Source organism: Macaca fascicularis, chromosome 9 (genome assembly GCF_037993035.2).
Source record: "Macaca fascicularis isolate 582-1 chromosome 9, T2T-MFA8v1.1".
Taxonomy (NCBI): Eukaryota; Metazoa; Chordata; class Mammalia; order Primates; family Cercopithecidae; genus Macaca; species Macaca fascicularis.
Genome location: NC_088383.1, coordinates 62209479 through 62236448, shown reverse-complemented (window position 1 = coordinate 62236448; position 26970 = coordinate 62209479). Strand labels below are relative to the sequence as shown.

General features: G+C 35.4%; 1 protein-coding gene across 9 annotated transcripts in view; it reads left to right on the top strand.

The window, feature by feature from the left end:
- Positions 1–26970, top strand: part of CCSER2 (coiled-coil serine rich protein 2) — a 188518-nt gene that overhangs the window by 111456 nt on the left and 50092 nt on the right. For all 9 annotated transcript variants that reach the window (XM_005565264.4, XM_005565267.4, XM_005565266.4 and 6 more), the window contains one exon: positions 6894–7089. In XM_005565264.4, the coding sequence (XP_005565321.2) occupies positions 6894–7089 (196 nt within the window). The remainder of the gene's footprint in view (positions 1–6893; positions 7090–26970) is intronic.

Sequence of the window (26970 nt, the reverse complement as noted above, 5' to 3'; positions counted from 1 at the left end):
ACTAATAGATTTTATATTTTTAGAGCAGCTTTGGGTTTACAGAAAAATTGAGCAAAAATAGAGTTCTCATATGCTTTCTCACCTTCCGTTAGATACAGTTTCTCCTATGATTAACATCTTGCATGATTGTATTATAATTGATGAGTCAATATTGATATTTTATTATTTACTAAAATTCATAGTTTATATTAGGGTTCACTCTGTTTTGTATATTCTATGGGCCTTGACAAATGTATAATGCCATACCATTTCAGTATCATACAGAATAGTTTCACTACCCTTCAGATTCTGTGTGCTCCACTTACTCATCCCTCCCTTCTTTTGCTGAACTTCTGGTAAATACTGATCTTTTTGCTGTTTCTACAGTTTTGCCTTTTCCAGAATGTCAGAGAGCTGTAATCAGATAGTAGATAGTCTTTTCAGATTGACTTCTTTCACTTACCAAAATACATGTAAGGTTCCTCTACATATTTTTGTGGCTTGATATCTCATTTAAAAAAAAAACAAACAAAAAAACTGGCTAGGTGCAGTGGCTCATGCCTGCAGTCACAGCACTTTGAGAGGCCAAGGCTGGAGGATAGCCTGCGCTCAGGAGTTCAGAAAAAGCCTGGGCACATATTGAGTCCTCGTCTTGACAAAAAAATCAAAAAAATTAGCTGGGTGTGGTGGCATGTGTCTATAGTCCCATGTACTCGGGAGGCTGAGGTGGGGGGATCACTTGAACCCAGGAGGTTGAGGCTGCAGTGAGCTGAGATCACCTCACTCTCCAGCCTGGACAACAGAGAGAGACTCTGTCTCAAAAAACATTACTGAATAATATTTCATTGTATGGCTGTACTACAGTTTGTTTATTCATTTACTTACTGAAAAACATCTTGGTTGCTTCTAAGTTTTAACAATTACTAATACAACTGCTATAAACATTTATATACAGATTTTTGCATGGGCGTACATTTTTTACCTCATTTTGGTAAATATCAAGGAGCACTATTTTTGGGTCATATGGGAAGCATATGTTTAATTTGGTAAGAAACTGCCAAACTGTCTTCCAAAGTTGCTTTACCCTTTTGCATTTCCACCAGCAATGAATGAGAGCTTCTGTTGCTGCTCCATATCCTTATCAGCATTTGGTTCTGTGTTTTGAACATTAACTATTAGGTATGTAGTGGTATTTCAGTGTTGTTTTAATTTGCAGTTCCCTAATGATAAATGATACTGAACATTTTCTGACATGCTTATTTGCCATCTGTGTATCGTCTTTGGTGATGTGTCTGTTCAGATCTTTGCTCATTTTTATTTTTTTATAATTTCAACTTTGACTTTAGATTCAGTTGCTATATGTGCAGGTTTGTGTCACATATACATGGATATATTGTGTGGTACTGAGATTTGGGATACAGATGATCCCATCACCCAGGTAGTGAGCATAGTACCCAACAATTTTTCAGCCCTTGCTCCTCTTTCCCTCCCCTGTCTAGTAGTCCCCAGTGTCTATGTTACCATTGTTAGGTCTATGAGTACAATGTTTAGCTCCCATTTATAAGTGGGAACTTGTGGTATTTGGTTTTCTCGTCCAGCATTAATTCGCTTAGAATAATGGCCTCTAGCTATTTGCCCATTTTAAAATTGGGTTATTTATTCTCTTGTTGAGTTTTAAGAGTTCTTTGTGTATTTTGGATACCAATCCTTTATCAGATACATGTTTTGCAAATGATTTCTTCCAGTCTGTGACTTATTCTCTTGATAGTACTTTTTGCAGGACAGATTTTCAAAAAGTTTTAACGTTTCCAACATCCGTATTTTCTTTCTTGGGTTGTACTTTTCATATTATATCCAAAAGACTCATTGCCAAATCCAAGGTCACCTAGATTTTCTCCCTTTTCATATTATAGGAATTTTATAGTTTTGCATTTTGCATTTAGGTCTTTGATCCATTTTGACTTAATTTTTGTGAAAGATTTAATGTCATTCTTTTTGTTTGTGGATGTCCAGTTGTTCTAGTCTCATTTGTTGAAAAGACTATCTTTTATACTCTGTTTTGAACTGTCTTTGCTCCTTTGTCAAAGATCAATTGACTATATATATGTGGGTCTATTTCTGAACTGTCTGTTGTATTCAGTTGATATGTCAGTTCTTTTGCCAATACCACACATGCCATTTTGATGACTGTAGCTTTGTATAGTAAGCCTTGAAGTTGAGTAGTGTTAGTCCTTCGACTTTCTTCTTCTTCAATATTGTTTTGGATGTTTTGGGTCTTTTGCCTGTTCTAATAAAAAATTTAGAATCATCTTGCCAATATCCTTAAAATAACTTGCTGAAATTTTGATTGGGATTGTGTTATAATATTACCACAAACATAAAAATCTGTACATTTAACTTTTAGTATAAAGTTTTTATTAATGGTCACGAAACACTAATGATTTTATGAAAACAAAACTGTGACTCAGGTTACATAAGAAATGAAGAAGAAAAGTGTCCCCACCCCACACACGTACACACACACACACATACAAACATCTGCACTTGCTAGTCTCACCTATGAATCATGAACTTTTAGATTAGCACAAAATCACACATCTTAGTAATCAAGAAGTTCTGTTGGGAGTGGGAAGAATAAAGTTATTTGTAAGTATATGGGTGTAGCCATAGAATTTAGAGAAATTCCTTTAAAACTGCAGTAAATAATTATGCAACAATGATTTTTATGCTTGTGGGTTTAGTATCAGGTTCTGGAACTGTATGTGAATTCAGTTTAAGTGGGTAAAGAAGGTTATCTCTTCAAGATTCTTTTCTCTAGTTTATACCTTTTTTTATATATATCTTATTGATTTTATTGGCAACACTTAAAGAACAAGGTTAAATAATATTGGAGACAGTGAACTTTCATTTCTCATGCCTTTGAAACCACTGGACTCATTTTTGCCTTCGCCCATATCTCTAATGGTTCATGTCTTCATATTTACCTGCCTGTCTGGGCTCTGATTGGCCACATAAGATCTCACTTCATTAACACATGGCTACTAGCATTCTAGTGTGTTCATGCTACAGCAGCTTTGCACTCTTTGTGTTGCTTTCACTACCAGAGTTTTCTGTTAGAAATTCATGAATGTTAAAATTTATACAGAAGTACAAATTTATAAACTTAATGTGGGGAATTATGGCCAGTAATTCCCCCTTCATCTCTTATTTTTTCTCACCCTTCTTACACATTTGCCCCTGGATTTGTGTCTTTAGTCTTAGAAAGTGATTTTACCTCCCATTCTAAGATTTATTTTTTTATGTGGAAACTGCATCATCTTCTCAGTATCTGAAATCTCAAATTCTGAGATTAAAATCTTCATTATCTTTCTGTCCTGTGTTCCCGCTCCCTCCTATCTTCATAGTCTCCTTTTATTTTCTGAAAATAATCCCTGTTATATATTTGTTTTCTGTTCCATCTTTGCCTCTTTCTGTCTCTAAGATTTCTCTGTTATATTCATTTTTTCCCCAGAAAACTTCATTTGTTTCTCCCAGTAGTATTTTATGTCACTTTTAACTTATTGTCAGATGGTTTAGCAACAAATACATAGATGCAAAGCAAATGTGTCAGTATTTTAACAGTTAGTAAATATAGGTGAAGGGTATATTGTTGTTCATTGTAGTATTCTTTTGATACTTCTATTTGAAGAAATGTCTCAAGATAAAGAGGTTGGAAACTATTAATAATAATATGATAGTAAGTCATTTTTATTAATATTTACTATATATTATGTATTAGTCCAAGCACATATATTAACATATATTACCTCATTTAAGTCTTATACTAACCTAAGGAGACAAGTATTGTTATTATGCCCATTTTATAGTTTAGGAAATGAAGCATAGAGGGATTTGGTAACTTGCCCTGTGTGTTGTGTAGCTAGTAAGTAGCAGCTGAATTTGGACTCAAATGATCTATGCAGATAATATTAAAATGAGTAAGATATGGCTCTGTTTTCAAAGGACTTACAATCCAATTGGAGTTGAAAAGTGTATAGGTTTCTTTAGTTGATGCTGTGAAACAAATTAAGGATCATAAAATGATAGTTTTATCTAGTTGAGGGGATCAGGAAGGGCTTCTGAAGAAAGTAGCATTTCAGTACTAGGAAAAAAAAACAGGATTAATTTTGAATCTTATGGTGGAGGTGTTTGAAATGGAACCTAAGGCATATAAACTTTGTTCAATGAGCAGTAGAGAACATTGAGAGTTAAAGAAACTATGGCCCAAAGATAATAAATATTTTCAGTAGCTAATTACTGTCAGATATGATTTAAACTGAAATCTGAGGTGAGAGCTGGCTATTGTGGCTTTTCTAGATGTCAGTTCTTGGTGTCAATGAACAAGACTACTCTTCCTTAAAACGTTTTAAATTTTTTAATTCCATGCATTTGGATCACATTTATGTCAATGTATGTCCATATTCCATACCTAATTCTCATGGTGTAGCCTGCAGACCAGTCTCCTTCAGTATATTCCCTTTCTAATCTCTCTCTCTCACTTGGCAAAATAAGAAGTACCTTTTAATTTTATTATTAACTATTCAGATTATAATTCTAAAGCAGTGCTTTTGTCATGTGACAGCTACAGAATTTTAGAATCATGGAGATATAAGCTTTAAAAAAAATTCTAGTGTTTAAAATACGTGGTTCTTACGCATTCAGTGCAAAAATACAAAAACAAAAACAAAAAAAACTAAAAAACCAAAAACTCAGATGCAAAGGAAAAGAGTACACAGTTCATTCCATCATGGAGTTTATAATTTGGGCTGAATTGCAAACAAAGTATATTGTAATAAATACTATAATGGGACACAGTACAGGTCTCTATAAAACCACCTATGGAAGTACCAAGTCCTGCCTTAGGGGATTTAAGGAAATGTTCTCTGAAGTAGTGTCAGCTAATTTAAGATGAAGAGGAATTATCTAGGTCAAGTGCGCACAGTGGAGGGCAGAATGGAGAGACTGGCAAAGACTGCTCAGAGGCTGTGGGTTTGGAGGTGAGATTGTAGCATGCTTTGGGAATCTCAGGTAATTAGGTAGGAATTAAGAAGTCACTCTGAGAGAGGCAGGTGTGGTGAGGGAAGAAGTTGAAGAATAAATAGGATCCAGGCTGTCTGTGGCATCATAAGATCAACAGTTTGAAAATTTCTAAAAATCTTTTTCTTGGGTTAAAAGAAAGTCGGGCCTGAAGTACTTAATGAGATGTAGTTTCAGAGAAAAATAATCTGGTAAAACTCTACCTCATACTGAATATTTGAGAATTCAGAGATTTGGGAATATTTGTTAAAAGCTAGAAAATTTGGTAGAAACCGTATTTCTATGTTTCCAATATGGTTGAAATTTAATGCATTGGAATTTTTGCACATTTAATGCATTATGAATTTAACTTTAATCTTCATTTTAAAATAGCCATTATATTAGAGATAATATTTTTTCAGTGTCTTATATATTGAAATTTTGCTAGAAGTTCAAGACCAGCCTGAGCAACCCCTGTCTCTACTTACTCTGTGTGTGTGTGTGTGTGTGTGTGTGTGTGTGTGTGTGTATTTGCGATACAGCAAGTGCGATTTCACATATATTAGAAGTTCTCGGCTGGGCATAGTGGCTCACGCCTGTAATCCCAGCACTTTGGCAGGCCAAAGCAGGTGGATCACCTGAGATCAGGAGTTCAAGACCAGCCTGGTCAACATGGTGAAACCCCGTCTCTACAAAAATACAAAAATTAGCCAGGCATGATGGCAGGTGCCTTTAATCCCAGCTACTTGGGAGGTTGAGACAGGAGAATTGCTTGAACGCTGGAGACAGAGGTTACAATGAGCCAAGATCATACCATTTCACTCCAGCCTGGGTGACTGAGCGAGACTCCATCTCAAAAAAAAAAAAAGAAGGTTCTTGTCACAATTTAAGAACCAACTGGAATTAAAGTAGCCATTTTATATTGCTGTAACTATGACTTCTGGTTAAAATACTTTGGTTAAAATATTTTGCTTTTTACTCCCATGAAACACATTACTTTTTTTTCCTTATTTGGCATGTATGTTATTGTATGAAACTGAAGGGAAATGTAAAAAATTTTAGAGTAGTTTTTTTTTTTTTTGACACAGAGTCTAGCTCTGTCGCCCAGGCTGGAGTGTAGTGGTGCGATCTCGGCTCACTGCAACCTGCACCTCCTGGGTTCAAGGCATTCTCCTGCATTAGCCTCCCAAGTAACTAGGATTACAGGCGCGTGCCACCACGCTTGGCTAATTTTTTGTATTTTTAGTAGGGACGAGGTGTTACCGAGAGTAGATTTTTTTAATGCACTGTAAGATTAGGAAATACGCTGTATATATAAAACTTTTACAAAAGCTTAAATAACCTTTATTGGAAAACATGCTTTATTAGTAATATAAAAACAAAAAATTCGTCTTAACTGCCTGTTGGGACTTTCAAGAAATGGGAGTCCAAGGATGTACACAAATTGAGAGTTAATGTTGGTAGCATTGTTATGGGGCTAAAAAAGGTGTGCAATTTAAGAGATTAAACAAAGTTAAAAACTGATGAACAACAGTCATTGCAGAAAAGGAAGAATAAGTTTAATTTTTTCAGATAAAGTCTTTCCAGAGGATTTTGTTTCTATCCCAGTTCCTAAAGAAGGTTTATTCTTCCAGTATGTAAAATACACACAGGATGGGGGATACAGAAGATAATTGTTTTAATAAACTAGAGGTGATTGCACCTTTTGTGGAAACATATCAGTGACTGAGGTGAGTGCAAGTCAGAGGCTTGGTGATAATGATAAGTGATTTGTAATAATCACTGCAATAATTTCATTATCCTTATTTCTTTCTGAAATTGTATTGTGTATCTTTTCCCTCCACCTTCTTCCCTTCCAGAGGCTCTCCCTATAGAGAATCTCCTTTGGGTCATTTTGAAAGCTATGGAGGAATGCCCTTTTTCCAGGCTCAGAAGATGTTTGTTGATGTACCAGAAAATACAGTGATACTGGATGAGATGACCCTTCGGCACATGGTTCAGGATTGCACTGCTGTAAAAACTCAGTTACTCAAACTGAAACGTCTCCTGCATCAGGTGAGTACGTAATGAACATTTCCAGCTCTGATATTTTGAATTGCAAAATGGATTGACTTCAGTTTTTTTTTTTTTTTAAATAGTTACTTGGGTTCCTAATTTTTTTTAGGTTTCTGTAGAATAATGCTTGTAAATAGTATATAATAGAAAGTTTTGTGGAAAAAAACCTGTGGGATATTGCATGAGGGTCTCGTTACACAGTCCCTGGTATTCACGAGTTGTATGATATTTGGTAAGGCAATCTCTGCTTCTGTTTCTTTATTTTCATAATAACTACATTGTAAGATTGTTGAGAGAATTAGAAATAGTAGTTGTAAATTGGCTAATCCAATGCCTGAAACAGAGTAGTTATTCAGTATTCAGGGGCTGCTACTATGATTTGAAATAAGTGACAAATAAGAAACAACAATTTTTGCTTTACATAATGGTAGTCATATAATTCAGTTTTTGTTGGGATCTTCACGTTTAATCTTCTCTCTCTCTCTTTTTTTTTTTTTTCTGAGGAAATCTAGACTCATAGCAGTGCTGTCACTTGGTCACTTGTCCAAAGTTCACTTGTCCAAAGTCACAGGATAACGATGTAGGATCCTGGCATCTGATTCAGTAGCATTTAGTTTGTTTAAGCATTTAGCACTTACAGACAAGGTCAGATGCAAAGCAGAAAATCAAGGAATAAAATACTAATTTTAAGTCATAGATACCTTTCATTTGGTTTTAAATCTGTATTAGTACTTTGTACAATAGCCAACTTTAGCTTAAAACTACAGTTAAGAAAGAACAGCCTGACTTCTCTCTGCTGCTCAGTTTGCTTTCTGTCTTAGAATTCCTGGTGGCCATCAAAACAAAACATGCGGTATGTGGACATGAAAGGCTAGTTGAAGTGAAATTTGGCTCCTGTGTTAGAAATGATGGTTAATGTAAATATTCTATTAAAGTCAGGTAAATTGTTTTCTCTTACTCAGGGATTTTCTGTACTACTCCTCTCCATTCTTGTGGATATTTGACTACTGTTTTGAAAAGAAACTTTTCTGTACTAAAGAACAAAAGAGTAGAGAATCCTTTTTGGATATGGGATTGTTCAACTTCTCTTGAGGCAGAAATAAATTATATCATTGAATTATCCAGACATTGAGCTCACAGCCTAGTTTAACTGTAACTAGAAAATAGACATTGGTATATAGTGTTTTTCTGCTGGCTGGTCTGGGGAGATGATTTTTTGGTTAGGAGTTTTAGTGTCTAAGGGGAGAGGTGGTAGGGAATGGTGGGAAATAGGTAAAATATGTCAAATATCCACTGTGAGCCAGTCATTGTACTAGCTATACCACGTACCATCTTTTGTGTTTGGGTGTTTTGTCCTGAATCATGAAGCATGACTAAATATCAGCTAATAAGACCAGGCCACCTCTAATAATGAAAGAAGTAGCATAATTCAAGTAGTAGTCGGTGAATTGGTAACCAATGATTGGTACTATAAAAATAAAAAAGTGTTTTTTGAGGTTCTTTGTGTAAAGTTGTAAATGGTTCTTTTCTGTCATTATGGCCTCTGAAATCTTAGGTACTACACACGGATAAAATTGACCCTATTTTTTGTTATGTGATGACAATTATGAGAAGAAAAATTGTATGAGAAGAAAATTGTAAAATCTTTTTAGGTCATCTTTAAAGTTTCCCAAATGCTAATAGAAGTTTAAAGATGACTGAGTTCAAAATTTCGTGTCATTGCCTCTTTAAATTTGTTTCTAATGTGACTGAATTAAAAAAATCAATGTGATACGTATATATACTTTTCAAAAAAAAATTCATACACTATTCAAAGGCTTAATGAAAAAACAGTATGTCTGGCCCCCTCCCCACCTCAGTCAACCTGTTCTCATCTGAACAGGTTACTGTCCAAAGCTTCTCTAGAGCTGTCATGCAGGGACTTACTTTTTCCATAATCTGGGACTGGATCCATTCTTTCTATAGCCATGTCTTCTTTCTTCCTAGTTTATTCTCTCACTTTGCTGGAATATATCTTTACTTCCTAAGAGAGGATTAATGAATGGCATACTGTTTTGGTTACTTCATTACTGAAAATCTCTTTATTCTGGTCTCACATATGATTGATATTAATAAGTTTCATTGGTGTGAAATAGTTTTGTTGCAATAGAAGAGAGTTTTCCCTTAGAAATTTGAGGGGATTGCTTTTCTAGGATCTTATTTAGCCATTGAATGGTCTACTACATTCTGATCCATTGTATGTTGTGTTTTGCTTGTTTTTTATCTCTGGGATACTTTTAATCTTTTATTTCTAGCATTCTGCAGTTTCACAGTGATGTCCTTAGATTTGAGTTTTGTTGTAGTTGGTTGGTTGTTTTCCACTTAATGTTTTGGCAGTTATTAGGCTCTTTGGAGATTAATGTAGTGTGAAATTTTCTTGTTATTTTTATGATTATTCTGTTTCCTTTATTTTCTCTGTTATCTTTCTGGAATCTTTAGTAATCAGAAACTAGAATTTCTGAATTGAATCTCCTCACCTTTTTATTTTTTCTTATACATTTTTCTTTTTCTTTGGGTTTGGTTATGTTTCCTGGTGTATTTTCTCGACTTGATATTCCAGCTCTCTATTTTATTTAACTGTTTATCTTGGCAATCATATTTTCAATTTCCAAGAACTTTCGTATATGCTGTTCCTTATTCATATCATTCAACTGTTTTTTCAGGAACTATGGTAAGTAGAGAGTTTCTGTTCTGTTTCATTTTGTTGAGAATTCTTTGATTCCCTGTATTCTTTCTCTTTTTAAATGGTCATTTTGTTCTTTATGCTTATTTTGATTTCTCTTTCTTTTGGAATATTTCTTCAAATTTATAATGATTCTTTGTTGTTTATTCAGGACTTTGTACATGGGCCAGGCTTGTCAACTGGCTGGTTTTACTTTGTGCATTCTATGGATATCAGTGGACCCTCAGCATCTACTGAGTGAAGGGTTTTTCCTTCTGAGGTGGTTGTAATTTATCCAAAGAAGAAACCTGATTTTATGTTGGGAATAAAGTAGAATACTGGGAAAATGTTCGTTTCTTACACAGACTTTAAATTCATTCCCACATTTTTAACCGTAAGGGGTCATAAATGTATGCTTTTCTCTATCTGGCAAAATGGGTGATAAAAGAATGAGAAGAAGATAAATTCAGAAGGTTGGACATTCAGTAGGAAAAGCAGTGAGATCTCTTTGGCTTCTCATTGTCCTAAAAAGATGGTGGGGGAAGGTGATGGTGCTACATTAAAAGAAATGTAAAGAACAAGTAGATACAGTGTGAAATTGTGAATTGTATATTGATTTGGACAGATCAGCTATAAAGGACTTTTTGGATTAGTTGGGAAAATTTGAATATGGTCTGTATATTAGATGAGATGGAAATTTACTAAAATGGAAAGGGGAGATTGTTGACTGAAAAAAGTAGGTTATAAGGCTATATGTACGTTATGATCATTTATCTATCTATATTTACATCTGTATGTTTCTCCAGAGGGGTATGCTCTAAGGTGTTACTAGTGATGATTCCTGGATGGTGAGAATGTAATTTCTTTTTTGTGTGTTTTTAAAAAATCTGTGTTTTCTCATTTCTAATTCTCCACACATTATTGTTTCTGGGGGGAAAAAAAGGGTTTTTTAAAAGGTATGTGTCTTACCAGTGATCAGTTAATTAACTGAATATGTTAAAAATATAGGATGCTCACGCTACCTGACTCCAAACTATACTACAAGCCTACAGTAACCAAAACAGCACGGTACTGGTACCAAAACAGATGTATAAACAAATGGAACAGAACAGAAATAATGCCACACATTTACATTTACACGTATTTACAACCATCTGACCTTTGACAAACCTAACAAAAACAAGAAATGAGGAAAGAATTCCCTATTTAATAAATGGAGTTGGGAAAACTGGCTAGCCATAGGCAGAAAACTGAAACGGGACCCCTTCCTTACACCTTACACAAAAATTAACTCAAGATGGATTAAAGACTTAATTATAAGACCTAAAACCATAAAACTCTAGAAGAAAACCTAGGAAATACCATTCAGGACATAGATGTGGGCAAAGACTTCATGACTCAAATACCAAAAGCGATGGCAGCAAAAGCCAAAATTGACAAATGGGATCCAATTAAAGAGCTTCTGCACAGCAAGAGAAACTACCATCAGAGTGAACAGGCAACCTACAGAAGGGGAGAAAATTTTTGCAATCTATCCATCTGACAAAGGTCTAATATCCAGAATCTACAAGGAATTTAAACAGATTTACAATAAAAAAAAATCAAAAAGTATGCAAAGGATATGAACAGACACTTCTCAAAAGAAGACAATTATGCAGCCAAAAAACATTTGAAAAAAACTTCATCGTCACTGGTCATTAGAGAAATGCAAATTAAAACCACAATGAGATACCATCTCATGGCAGTTAAAATGGCGATCATTAAAAAGTCAGGAAACAACAGACGCTGGAGAGGATGTGGAGAAATAGGAACACTTTTACACTGTTTGTGGGAGTGTAAATTAGTTCAACCATTGTGGAAGACAGTGTGACGATTCCTCAAGGATCTAGAACCAGAAATACCATTTGACCCAGCAATCCCATTACTGGTTATATACCCAAAGGATTATTAATCATTTTGCTATAGAGACACATGCACACATGTTTATTGCAGCACTGTTCACAATAGCAAAGACTTGGAACCAACCCAAATGCCCATCAATGATAGACTGGATGAAGAAAATGTGGCATATATACACCATGGAATGCTATGCAGCCACAGAAAAGGATGAGTTCATGTCCTTTGCAGGGACATGGATGAAGCTGGAAACCATCATTCTTAGCAAGCTGATACAGGAACAGAAAACCAAACACTGCATGTTCTTACTCATAAGTGGGAGTTGAAAAATGAGAACACATGGACACAGGGAGGGGAACATCACACAGCAGGGCCTGTCAGTGGTGGGGTGGGTAGGGGAGGATAGCGTTAGGAGAAATACCTAACATAGACGACAGGTCGATAGGTGTAGCAAACCACTATGGCACGTGTATACCAATGTAACAAACCTGCACGTTCTGCACATGTATCCCAGAAGTTAAAGTATAATAATAATATAATAATAATAGTAATGTAGGATGCTAGAGAAGAGGCAGAAGAAATAGATTTAGAGCAGGTTGTCAAGGACCTTGTGTGCCATGAAGGTAGCTGGGACATTGTTCTGTTGGTAGTAGTAAGCCAGACAAGTGACTTGGCCAAATTGTTATTTTTTTAAAAAATTACTGTAAGGGATTTGTAGAAAGTGAATAGCAGAGGGAGTGACTTAAGTCATAATATTTAGGAGGCTGTTGCACACAACCAGATTTTAGGCTAAAGTCATTAAATTTATTTGGACATTCTTCTAGGTTCTCTGATATACATTATCTCTAGTCTGAAAAGTATGTGAGATTGGCTTCACCCTCATAATTGAAAGGGGTGAGGCTCAGAAAACTAATCAGTAATAAAACCAGGATTTTTTTTACCCTGATCTATATGACTCCAAGGCCTGTTGCACATAGTCGTGTTCTAGAAGATACCTTGTGGGACAGCAGGGAGAAGAGAGTGTGAAGGTAACCTACAACACTAATTCTACCATCATTCTGTGTCGCCTTAGCCAAACCCAAGCAAAGGAACCTTTGTTTTATTAAATAGTACTGTTTAAGAGTTCACTTGAAAAAAGTTCTCACTGCACACAAAATTTTAAAAATTGTAAACCATTATATTTGGCCTTTGATCTATTTTTTATTTGTTACTTTTTTTTTTTACTTGTTACTCAAATTAAGGTTACTTTATAGTTTAAACATCTCTTTTGTGTACCTCATACTACTCATCACAACATCATTATAGGATAAGAAGGACAATAGTAGTAATTCCATTTTAATGGTCAGAAAACTGAGACCGAAATTTGACTGTGTTTTGCAAGGTCACCCAGTTGCGTATTAATGTAGAATGCATTTTAAACTCAGGGCTTTTGAATTATTTTAGCTTAATACCTCTGTATAGTTTATTGCCTGATTTAGAAGTTTTGAATAAGAATTTTGATCCTGACATGAAGAATGTGGGGACATGATGAAAAGATAAATTTTTGTGATATCTTGTCTCTTTAAGTCTCTATACCCTGTTTCAAAAACTTCTTATCAAAGTATAATATACATATAGAAAAGGGTATAATTAATAAGTATTTATCTTAATAAATTTTCAGAAACTGAAAATACCTGTGTAGCCAGCATCTAGCAAGAAATGAAACATTACCAGAACAGAAGCCTCTGCCCATTCTCATGGTGGCCAATGGATTTCTGAAAATATAGATGAATTTGTCTGTATTTGAACTTTGAAATGAAATGAAATAATATAGGATATACTTGTTTTACATCTGGCTTCTTTCGCTTAAGATTATATTCATGAGTCATCCATTTTCTGCATCATTCTCATTGCTGTAGAGTATTCCATGGTGTTAATATAGCAGTTTATTTCATTTGTTTTATAATAGATATTTGGACAGGTTTCGTTTTTTGTTGTTTATTATGAACAGTGTTGGTGCTGTATTCTCGTATGTGTCTTTTGGTGAACATATGTATGCATTTTTATTGTATTTATAATACATTATATACAATATTAAATACAATATAATGTATTTTATTGTATTTCTATTTTATTGTATTTATTGTATATATAAGTGGGATTGCTGGGTTAGTTATAAGTTAGGTAAATATTCAGCTTTAGTAGATACTACAGATTTTCTGAAGTAGTTATACCCACCCACTCTTTCCCCATCTCATTTCTTTTCATTATTTTTTGTTTGCTCTTATCACATTCCGTATCTGTTTTGACCTTGCAATAAGAAATGAAGAATTTAAGATGGAGTAATGGAAAGGCATGCTGATACTTCTTCCTAACATTTTATTTACATTGCAAAATATTTGATTCCTATGATTTATGTTATGTCTACTTCAGGATGCTTGTTTGGGGGATAAAAATAAAGGAGTATATAATAGTGTTTTATGAACTGTCACATGTGATATATAAATGTTTCGTTTCATTATTCCCTCCCCTCCAACGTTGAGAATAAAACCAATAATTTTTCCCTCACATAATTCTCTGGTTCACTGTGTGTGGGGGCAGTGCGGGTAGTGGCAGTGGTAGGTGATGGAATATTAGAAGTGGCATCATCCTAAGTGGGGTTTACCAAGAGCTAAGAGGCGATTGAATGATTGCCACGTGGTAACAAAGAACCAAAGAAGAGCCAGAGCATGCATGTTTCCCTATTCCCATATTTTTCTCATCACTCCAAGAAAAAAGGAGTTTATGAAATATTCGTAATAAGAATATATGCAACATAAGGGTTCAGTTTAACTTAGAATGTGAAGGAGCTAGTACTCTTGACCACCCAGATTAAGAAATAAGACATTAATAAGCTTCCTGTGTGCTCTTTCCTGATTTCAGTACCTTTCCTTTCCAGAACCTAGAGTTTTCCCTCTCATTTTTACCATCTGTGTTTGTATTTCCATGAATATAAGGTTTGCCTCTTTTTGAACTTTATATAAATGGAATTATAATTCCCCTAAGACTTCTTTCATTCAACATTTTTTGAAGGTTCATTCATGTTTGGCTCTACTTCATTAATTTTCATTTCTCTATTGGTGCTCCAATCTATGAACAAACCGTAATGTCTTTGTCTGTTTTACTCTTGATGTCCATTTTGTTTGTTTCCAGTTTTTTGTTTTTTGTTTTTTTTTTGACTCTGACAAATAATATTCCTATGAACATTTTCCTGGTACAACCATGAGAAAGTTGCTCTGGAGTATCTAATCAGAATTGGAATTTCTGAGTCCTGAAGCATGGAAGTCTTTTACCCTAGAAAATCCAAACTGTTTTCCAAAGTAGTTCAATCTTTTTTACTCCCCTCAAGTAGTAGATATTGTTTTTCTTTGTTTCACATGTATGCAAACTTGATATTATCCAACTTATGAATTTTTGTCATGTGGATAGAATATAGTGACATTTAATTGTGGTTTTAATTTGCATTTCCCTGACTAATAAAGTTGAACCTTTTTGTATGTTTATGGAATGTTTGTTGCCTGATCATGTCTTTTGTGTGTATGAGAGAGAGAGATTTTTGTATATTCTAGATGCAAGTACTTTGTTGGTTGTATGTGTTGCAAATATTATCTTCCGTTGTGTAGACTGCTTTTTCACTCTGTGATATCCTTTGATGAAAAAAAGTTCTTAGTTTTTAATATAGTGAATTTATCAGACTTTTTCTTTGTGGTTTGTACTTTTAGAAATCCTTGTTTGAAAATCCTTTCTTGCTCTGAAGTCATAAAAATATTCTGTTCTTTTCTAAAAAATTAAGAATTTTGACCTTCACAATTAAATCTCAAATAACTTGGAATTGATTTTGGTGCATTTAAGGTATGAGATAGAGGTCCGCTTTTATTTGTTTTTATCTGTGGATGATCAGTGGATTCAGGGCTTAAAGTATGAAGAGTTCATTCTTTTGTTTTGTTTTGTTTTTGTTTTGCTTTGCTTTGTTTTGTTTTGTTTTGTTTTTTTGCGACAGAGTGTTGCTCTGTCACACAGGCTGGGCAGTGGTGCAGTGTCGGCTTACTGCAGCCTCGACTTCCTGGGCTCAACCGATCCTCCCAAGTAGCTGGGACTATAGGTATGCACCACCACACCCGGCTATTTTTGTTATCCTGCTGAGATTCTGAATCCCCGTGCATGGCTGCTCCCACTCTTCCGTGTACCCTTTTCTCATACTACTCCAGTTCTGACTCCTTGTCAGCCCATTAGGCTCTGATATTCCATGCCAATCTCCATCTCCAGATGGACACCTTCTCACTCTGCTTGGCCTCTGACACTGCACGTCAGTTGAGTCTACACATGGATTCCCTCCTTACCCATTTTGGGTCTGAAACCTGGGATTGGGCCCTTTACTCATTATCATGCCTGAGCTCTGGCAACCTTTGCCAGGCCATCCTGTGTGTGGATATCCACCTCACTCTGCTTTGACTTTGATAGCCCATGCCAGGCTGCTGATTATGCACATACACTCTATTCTTTCCACTTAAGTTTGACTCTAATATCAAGCTGTTTCCCTACCCCTCATGGATGCTGTTTTTACTCCTTTTGGGATATGACATATATTGGTAAGCTGCCTCCCTGTGGAGACATGCTCTTTCAACCTGCTTAGGCTCTGAAATTTCCTGCTGGGCTTTTGGGGTGGAAACCTATTTTGCCGTGTCTTACCTAATGGCTTGTTAAGAAAGGGATAGGAAGGTGAAGAGGATAATTTTTTTTAAAAGTATCAACTTTATTGAGACAGAATGTACATTCAAATAAACTGCACCCATTTTAAGTGTATAGTTTGTTTTGATGAAGATACGCAATTGTGTAATTACCACCACTTTCAAGATATAGACCATTTCTGTAGGTGATAAAGTTCCTTCATTTCCCTTTGCAGTCAGTTATTTCTCAAACCCGGCCCAGGCAACCACTATTTTGCTTTTGGTTCTAAAGTTTTATCTTTCTTAGAATTTCATCAAAATGGAGCCATATGATGTGTACTCTTTTTGTTTCTGAATTTTTTACTCATCTTAATGGTTTTGATATTCATCTATGTTTTGCTAGTATCAGTAGTTCATTTCTTTTTATTGCTGAACAGCACTCCATTCTACATATATGTACCACAATTTTACTTTTATCAATTTTTCTGTTGATAGACATTCAAGTTGTTTTTAGTTGTGGGATAATTGGGATCATGTTGAATCTCTACATTTCAATGATGAAAGTTAATAGGAATAAGTGTAATTAAGAAAAATCAGGCCAGGCTCGGTGGCTCATGCCTGTAGTCCCAGCACTTTAGGAGGCAAAGACAGGTGGATCACCTGGGTTCAGGAGTTCAAGACCAGCCTGGCCAAAATGGCGAAACCCCATCTCTACTAAAAATACAAAAGTTAGCCAGGCATGGTGGCATGTGCCTGTAGTCCCAGCTACTCAGGAGGCTGAGGCAGGAGGATCACTTGAACACGGGAGGCAGAGGTTGCAGTGAGCCAAGATCATACCACTGCACTCTAGCCTGGGCAACAGAGTAAGAGTCTGTCTCAAGAAAAAAATCAGAATAGACAATTCCAAGGTGGAGTTTGGGTTCAGGCAAATTTTCCTACTTGTACAATCTTGGAAAAGTTGTTTAAACTCTCTGTCCTGCAGTTTCCTAGAAGAGATAATAGAGATTGTAATAGCTCTTACTTCAGGAATTTTGTGAAGAATGCATGAAGTAATTCCCATAAAATGCTAACGTAGGGCCGAGCGCAGTGGCTCACGCCTGTATAATCCCAGCACTTTGGGAGGCCGAGGTGGGCAGATCACCTGTGGTTGGGAGTTCGAGACCAGCTTGATCAACATGGAGAAACCTCGTCTCTACTAAAAATACAAAATTAGCCGAGCGTGGTGGTGCATGCCTGTAATGATCACGAGGCTGAGACAGGAGAATTGCTTGAACCCAGGAAGCGGAGGTTGCGGTTAGCTGAAATCGCGCCATTGCACTCCAGCCTGGGCAACAAGAACAAAACTCCATCTCAAAAACAAAACAAACAAACAAACAAGCAAAAAACACAGTAAAATGCTAACACAGTATCATGCATAGTATCTTAAAATGCTAAGCATATTATGCTGATAGTATTCTAAAATGCTAAGCATAGTATGCTGATGTATCAACATAACCTGATACATGTAATACAGTTAATGCATGTTAGCAGTTAATAATAGCAGCTACTGTAACATAAAAGTCAAGGGTTTTTAATTGCTCACAATTTTATGTAGCTGCCCAGAAAGCTAATTTTATTTACTTCAATACCTGCATTTGTTTAGTTATTATTATTCTGTCAGTACCAAGGATCCAAGAGAAAAATAAAGAGGACACAGTTTTTAACCTGTACCCAGTACATTGTTCTGAAAACTATAAGTTAAAACTGGTTAGTGGGTCTTAAAATGAATTTTCATCATGATTAGAATTTTTGGTAATGAAGTAAAACAGTATAAAACTATCAGAGGACATAATATGTAATAAGGACAAATACTTTTTCATGAAATTTGTTTTTAGTGAGAGAGATATATGTATATCTCCCTATATTATACACATGGATATATGCATACACATGTAAATACATACCTATTCATGTATATATGAACTTGGTTGTGTTATAAAATGTATTTTTATTGTGGATCATGTCCCCACCCCACGCCCCAAAATATAAAACTCTATTCTAGTAGATAAACAATACTCCAAGGCCAATAAATCATAGAGCTGGGACTTCAGTAGTAAATAAGGCAGCTATCACTGTATAAATAAAACATTAAATTAGCAGTAAATTTACTGAGAGACATTTACGGTGCTTTATAAACCTGAGAAACTTTGTGGAAACCATTTATGTTCTATGGGAAGACTAAATATTATAAATGCTACAGGTATTAAAGTAGTAATCAAGATAGCAACTTATAGTCTAGGGGAATATACATGTATTAAATTAAATAATTACAAGAATGATGTGTTGCAAAGGGTAACAAATTAGATGTTGTAAAAAGATTGTGTAAGATACAATCTGAGTGTGTAATAAATTGTGTGTTGTATAAAGATTGTATAAAACACAATTTGAGTGTATGGTGTGTATCTACAGTTATTCTCAGTACGATTTATAGATTTAATACAATTGCAGCCAAAATCACAACAGCTTTGTTTTTGGAATTCATCAAAATGACTCCAATATTGGAAACACCAAAGGATAAGATTTGTGTACATTGAAAAGGAGAAAGGGGAAAAAACCCTTTTGAGGAGGATATAATACTGACACAAGTAGACTCTTAGAGCAATGAAAGAGAATAGGAAACATAGAAATATGTGCTGAAGTATTTAGTAAAAAATAATTGGATATAGAAAGGTTTTTTTGTTTTTGTTTTTGTTTTTAAAGAACAGGGTCTTGCTATGTTGCCAATGTGGAGTGCAGTGACTATTCACAGGTGTGATCATGAAGTACTGCAACCTCAAACTTCTGGCTTCAAATGATTCACCTGCTTTGGCCTCCCAAGTAGCTGGGACTACAGGCATGTACCATTACGTCCACCTGCATATAGAAAGATTTTTTGCAAAAGTTACTGAGGAAAATTTATTAGTTTAGGAAAAATTAGTTTCTTATACTGTAGCAGAACACAGATGGCTTGAGGAGTTGGATATTTTTAAAAAATCAAAATGTAGAAAAATAGTAGAAATTAGGAATATCTTTAAGTGCCAAAACAAACCTACAGGAAGGGATATCTGGGTTCAGATATGTACAGATGTAACAGATATGTAAATATGTAGGTTCAATAAAAAATGTAAACAGAAAAAAATTTGTAAATACTGTTTGCTTAGAATATTATAAAGGTTCTATTTATGTATAACAACATTCCAGTTAACTTGGATGCCAGATAGATATGTTTTTTATTTCAAAGTGTCTTTGCCCTGACCATCTGTGAGGATCACTTCACCTCTAAAGCACTTATTAAAAAATGGTATTTTGTAAGTCTCTGTTTTTAAAATCCTCTCAAATGTAGCTTGAATTAGTAGATTTTAAATCCCACTGTTGAATTTTACATTATTACTCAAAAGTTATTTTTAGTGTACATTCTGGACTGTGTGATGTGATGTGATTGTTCATCCATATACCTTTGTATTTAAAAAAGAAAAACAAACTTTTGAAAAGAAGAGAAAGAAAACATCTTTCTCCTCTTCCTCTGCTCCCTTTCCTCTTGTGATTATGGGTGCCTCTTGTGATTATGTTGTAGCATATCTGAAACACAAGGCAGCTTTGTTGACATCACTGATGATGCTTGTTAGTAGGGACTTGTCAGTGCTGCCAAACATTTTTGTTAGTCATTTCAAGTATCCATGTCCATTGCAGCTGCTCTGGAACTCATAGGAAGATCTCAGTTTTTGCAAACTCATGGAAGAATCACCTGGGTAAGAAGGAGTTTGTTACAGGGTTTTCAGCAAGTTAACATGTGGAAGAATTACAGTACTAGAACAAAAATTTACTGTTGTGATGTGTCAAAAAAGAAGAATGGAAGATGGTTTGCTGACAATAGTCCTCTAATGCTTTTACAATAGAGGAAGGTTTATCCGTCTTTAATAAAATGCTGATAATATATTAGCATCCTAATTGCATTTAGAGTTAAGAAATTCTAACTAGAACCTGTAGAAACTGCTAAAACATTTCACCTAGTAAAGCAGCCCAGAATTCCTAGACAGTCGGTTAACTATGAATTACTTATTTTTTGTTCAGTTGCTATGGATTTTTTGTACGATTTTTGCTTCTATGCATTTATTAAATATGTTTATGCAAAACACTTGGAACAGTACTCAGCACTAGTCAATAAATGTTAGCTCTTTAGTATGTATAATGTGAAACATGAAAATTGAATGCATGAAGTTATTTCTTCAGTATTTTTTAGAAAGAGTATGTTTTCTATTTTATGATTCCCTCCGACACCGCCCCCACCAAATGTTTCCTAATTTTGGCCTGGGCACTTTCATTCTAGTCATGGATTAATAGAGAGTAGTAACCATTGGTTAGTGTCAGAGTTATTAGGGGGGTAACTAATTTGATTCAGTTATTGTTATATTCCTAATCTTTAAGGCTCTTGTGCTTTAATGGAAATAATAGCTTTTTCTCTTTTTGATCTCCTAAATTCTGGACTGCTAGAGTGTTTAATAAAAAGGAGCAGAATTTTTTGAAGCATGTTAATACCTTAAACACTAGTAACTCTTAGTTGTCTTGGGCTATCCTATGCATTTATTTTATTTCATTTTTTTTTCAGTTTTCAAAAATAATAACTTGGTATGTGGGGCTTTCACTTAATTTATGTCTAATTTCTAATTTTTTAATTGATCAGAACAGTATATTTCTATGATATAAATTCTTTGGAAGGTGTTAATATTTTCTTTGTGGGCTAGAACAGGGTTTGGAAAACTTTTGTTTAGAAGATCACATAGTAAATATTTTAGCCATTTTGGGCAAGACACAAAATTGAGGCTATTATGTAGATAAAACATCTCAAATGCAACCATTTAGAAATGTGAAAGCATTCTTAACTGTAGTAAAAAGAGACAACTGGCCAGATTTGTCGTGTGAGCCATAGTTTGTTAATCTCTAGCCAACAGTGTGGTCTGTTTTTATGATGGCTCTGTTTGTTTGAATAGAATATATGCTTTCTGTATCTTAGGCAGCAGTATGTCTATTATATCAGGCTTGTTAATTGTACTATATATATCTTGTTTATCCTTACTAAATTTTTGCCTTTGATGTGTGAATTTCTCAGAGTAGTGTTAATCTCCTGCTATAATTACACATGTCTCAATTTCTCCTTTTAATGTCCGTTTTTGTTACATTTTCAGGCTATTGTATCAGGTATATATACATGTTTATGACTGGTACATCTTCTTGGCAGATTGGTCCTCTGATTACTAATTAGAATTCTTTGTTTATCTTTTTTAATACTTTCCTTCGGTAATGCTACCCTGCTTCTCGTGTTATAATAATATTGCTATTTCAGCTTTTTGTGGGTGCGATTGTTGAGATTTATCTGGTGTTTTTCTCTCCTTTTGGTTTGCTTTTAGCTGTTTTTGATCAAATCTTATCTTAGGTTTTTAGAGCTGCCAAAGCAAATTACCACACCTTGGAGGCTTACATCAATAGAAGTTTATTCCGTCATAGTTCTGGAGGCTAGAAATCCAAAATCAAGGCATTGTCATCAGGGATTTGCTCTGTCTGAAGGCTCTGTAAGAGAAACTTGCGTTTCTTCTACCTTCTAGTGGTTACCAGCAATCCTTGGCATTCCTTGGTTTGTAAATGCATCTCTCCAGTCTCTACTTCCATCTTCACATGACCTTCTCTGATTACATTGTAAAGGCCTATTTTCAAGTAAGGTCATATTCACAGGTTATGGATGGGCATGAATTTCTAGGGGGGACATCATTCAAGCTAATGCATTTCTATTGAGCTGTAATATATACAGTAAAATTCATCCTTTTGGTGTACAGATTTTTTTGACAGTTTAATACAAGTATTTTATTTAAATAAATCCTCTCATAGGAAATGATGAATTCATTGCCTTTACTTAGAAGAAGGCTATGTAAATAGCTGTCAAATTTATATATGCAGCTCACCAATATTTCCTTTTTGGCAACATCTGTATTTCCACAATACAGTTCCCAGAAGGACTTCTAAGTCTCAAAATTCTGTCTCCTTTGATGTGCTTCTCTCTTGGTTACACCCAGACTTTATTAATGATTTGCTTCATATCATTATCTCCTTCTCCATATATTTTCTTTAGAATATTCATCAATCCCTCACTAGCATCTGTTTCAGTGTCATAGGAGGGTTTCTCCTTGTAATTGATTTTTTTTTTTTTTTTCACATAATCCCCATGTGTTGTGGGATGGACCTGGTGAGAGGTAATTGAATCACGGGGGAAAGGGTTTTTCCCATGCTGTTCTCATGATAGTGAATAAGTCTCATGAGATCTGATGATTTTATGAAGGGCATTTCCCCCACACATGCTGTCTTGCCTGCCGCCATGTAAGACATGCCTGTGCTTCTCCTTCCGCCGTGATTATGAGGCTTCCCAGCCACATGCAACTGTGAGTCCATTAAACCTCTTTTTCTTTATAAATTACCCAGTCCCAGGTGTCTTTATTAGCAGTGTAAGAACAGCACTCTTTTTCAACCTGAGCCAGGTAATCCCTCCCACATTGTGTTTTCCACTTTCTTTCTCTTCTTTTTTTATTTTTATTTTTTGAGAGTCTTACTCTGTCACCTAGGTTGGGGTGCAGTGGCGCAATCTTGGCTCACTGCAACCTCCACCTCCAGGGTTCAAGTGATTCTCCTGCCTCAGCCTCCCAAGTAGCTGGGATTATAGGTGCCTGCCATCACATACGGCTAATTTTTGTACTTTTAGTAGAGACGAGGTTTTGCCATGTTGGCCTGGCTGGTCTCAAACTCCTGACCTCAGGTGATCCGCCTGCCTCAGCCTCCCGAAGTGCTGGGATTACAGGCGTGAGCCACCACACCCAGCCTTTTCCACTTCCTTTCTGCATAAAATGAGAACTGTATCAGTCTTGACTTTTTTTGAACTACCTTCCACAGAAATGTGTTTCAGGAGATTGTTCACAATCATAGAGTAACTCTTCCCACTTAGATTCTTTACCAAAAGATCAAATGACCTCGCTGTGAAATGCACCTGCACATTCTCAGTGGGAACTTGATGAACTCCAGTTAAGGTAATGTGGATTTTCACAGACTTATCTGACTGATCCCATCCATAATTACTGGTTTTCACTGTATGTCCCGTTGTAACAGGATCAACTACAGCAGCTGGCTTTTCATTATCAAGAAGTTCTGCTTTCTTCTATGATTTCTGTTGCATCTTGTTCTGGATTTCTGTCTCAATTTTGGATTTTTCACCTGTAAGGGCATCGTGTACTCTTTTCCTAGTATCCTTCTCCAGCAACACCTTTGCTTCTTCTAGAGATTTTCTGTAGCTCTTCCAAAGCCTAAGTCGGGCTGGGTCAAACCAAAGGCCCGAGCTGCAGCCACACGGGGAGAGAACAGGAAATGCCATGCTGAGCCCTCAAATCAAGCACAGACCGCTACCTGCATGAATTCGGTGTACAGTTTTATGAGCTTTAACAGACAGTTGTGCAGCTATTACAGTCACCTCCCAGAATTCCTTATTTTCTTTTAAAGTCAATTTCTACACCCACTGCTAGCTCCTGGCAACCACTGATATGAAAAGGTTGTCATATAAATGGATATGATATAGCCTTTTGAGTATAATATATAGCCTTTGAGTCTGGCTTTTTTTACTTAACATAATGCAACTTGAAAAATTCATTTATGCTGTACCATGTATTAGTAATTTGTTTCTGTATATTGCAGTTAGTGTTCTATTTTAATGCTACCAGTTTGCTTATTCATTTGCCAGCTGAAGGGTATTTATGTTGCTTTCTAATTTTTTTACAGTTACCAATAAAGCTGCTGTAAACATTTGCTTACAGATTTTCATGTGAGCATGTGTTTTCATTTCTCTATGTTGTGTCTGTTATTTTCCTTCAATTCACAATATTTTCTTGTTTTTCTTGAGACTTCTTCTTTGACCCAAGGATGATTTAGAAGGTTGTCTACTTTTCAAGTGTATGGAGATTATCTTTCTGTTATTAGTTTATACTTAAATTCTCTTATATTCAGAGAGCATGTGTTTGGTGTATTTTTTGTTCTTTTAAATTTGGCTTCTCAAATCTGTAGGTTTGTGTCTTTCACCAAATTTGAGGTGTGTTTATCCATTATTTCTTGAAATATTTTTTTCTGCCCACCCCTATGCTTCCGTGACTTCAGTGACAGAAACGTTACCTCTTTTGTTATTGTTCCCATATGTTCCTTAGCAGGCTCTGTGAATTTTTTTTGACCAATCTTGTTTCTCTTCATCATTCAGATTGGATAATTTTTGTTGATCACTCTTTGAAATGGTAGTATTTAGCCCATCAATAGTGCACTTTAAAATTTTGGTTTTTGACTCTTTTCAGGTCCAAAATTTCCATTTGTTTGTACTTTTTATATTCTGTTGTTTTTTTGTTTTTTTTCCTGAGATTTCCTCTTTGTGGTCCCTTCAAGAGTTCACTCTTTTGGAGAATTTTAGTAACAGCACTGTTAAAATATCTTCCAATTCTAACTTCTGTGTCTTTTGGTGTTGGCGTTTTTTGATTGTCTTTTCCTTTGTGAGTTGACATTTTCTCCTTTGTTTAGATGTTGAGTCATTTTGGGTTATATATTAGATATTTGAACATTGTATAATGAGATTCCTGATCTTCTTTAAATCTTTATTTTGTTTTTAAACAGGCAAACAATGTGGTTGAGTTTAGGCTACAAGGTACAGCTAGCTGTCTTGATTGTGGTTTTAATGCCAGCTCTGTTTTCAAAGCTTTTGCCATGCTTTCCAGATCTGTTCTGAGTATAAATCTACCAGAGGCTAGTCTGGGATCTGGGAAGTGATCTTAGGTTGTTTTTCAAAGTCTTTGCTGTGTACTGTTTAGGATCAGATCCAAGCAAGTGCTGCTCAGGGATGGACTGATTAATTTACAAACAGCTTTATGGAGTTACTTTACTCAGTTCTTGGTATTTTGTGACCTCCCTGGTATTTTCTGTTTTGTATGACTTCTCTTTTTTCCTCTATCCTAAATGCTGTTGTTTTATTTTTTTCTATTCTGCTGTACACTTCCCACAAGTGCACCTGCATCTAATGCAAAGCAGTATGTGCTTATGTTGTCTCACATTCCTTGGGGTTCCTGCATTGCAGTTGGGAAGAAGACATTTAGATATTTGGAAATAATTCAAATTTTATAGTTTCTCTGTCTTCTCAAATACACTTGTAGGTAGGACTGGCCATGCTTTTATATGTCTAGGCAGTAATAACAAAGATGAACTTTTTACTGAGATGAGTCCTGTAAAACTAACTTTACTTTCTTTATTTCTTAATTTTAAAAAACGTGTTCTGAGAATATTGCTATTCATTAGAATGTTGCCTATGTTCTTAGATCAAAGTCTTAATGTCCATTTGACACCACCATAGAAAAGTAATTTATCTGTCCTGGAAATTTGACAAACACTTACTCTTGACTGTCAATCAGCATTACCTTTTGAACTTCCCTAAATACACATTTAGAAATTCTGGGCCCCTCCCTAGAGATTCTGTGTCAGTGCGTATACAGTACAATAAGTTAAGAAGAAAATAACCTACATGCTCACCTCCCCTGTTGTAGACATTATTCATGGCATGGAAGAACCAGAAAAGATATATCTGAGGAAGATTGCGATGTTATGTTCCTTGAAGGTTGCTATTCAGTCACTGGGTTTACTGAGGCAGCCAGGAGTCATATGAACAAATAAGGTGTTGAACCTCAGTTGTACTGCCTTGGTCAGGGGCTCAGCCCTGATCAAGGTAGCACATCATCCAGTTGTATTCTTCACTGGTTCATTTTTCTTGAGGCTGTCTTTCTGAACCATTGAGCATGTGGTTTCTTATTACTAAACCACTTCAGCAAACGGTGGAACTTAATATTGTCATCTTATTTTCTTTATAATGTTTTAGAACAAAAATCTTTATTTCAACCTTTTTTTGAGGCATGATATACATCCAGTAAAGTGGTTAAGGTGTACCAATCTTAAGTGTACAGCACAAGCTTTTCATATGTATGTTTAACTACCATACACTCAGGACATAGAACATTTCCAGCTTCCTACTAGGTTCCCTAATATTCCTTCTTAGTCAGTAACCCCCTTCCCTTTAGTCTACCATCATTCTTCTGATTTCTAACACCATAGTTTTGCCTTTTCTCAGACTTCATATACATGGAGTTATGAGATATATATCCTCATGTAGCTAGTATTTTTAATTCAGTTATTTTTGCTGCTAAGCCTTATTGAGTTGTTTAATATTATTGTTTATGGCTCCTAGTACTCAAAACATGTCTAAACCAAAACAGATTCAGTTGACTTTTGTTTTACATTTTTCTTAGGTGAAACAGTCTTAAAATTCTTTAGGAAATTTCTCATGTGTTTAATGGTTCTCTATTTCAACTGCTTATATAGTATCCGTTATTTACTTCCACAGATTATTCTTGCCGTAGCTCCCTTTTTTCTTCTTCCACATTTCCTTCTACCAGGATATATAGGGGAAAAGAAGATTTCTAAAATTTTATCTCCCATTTGTTCTTCACCATGCTAGCATTTGGTCTGGGC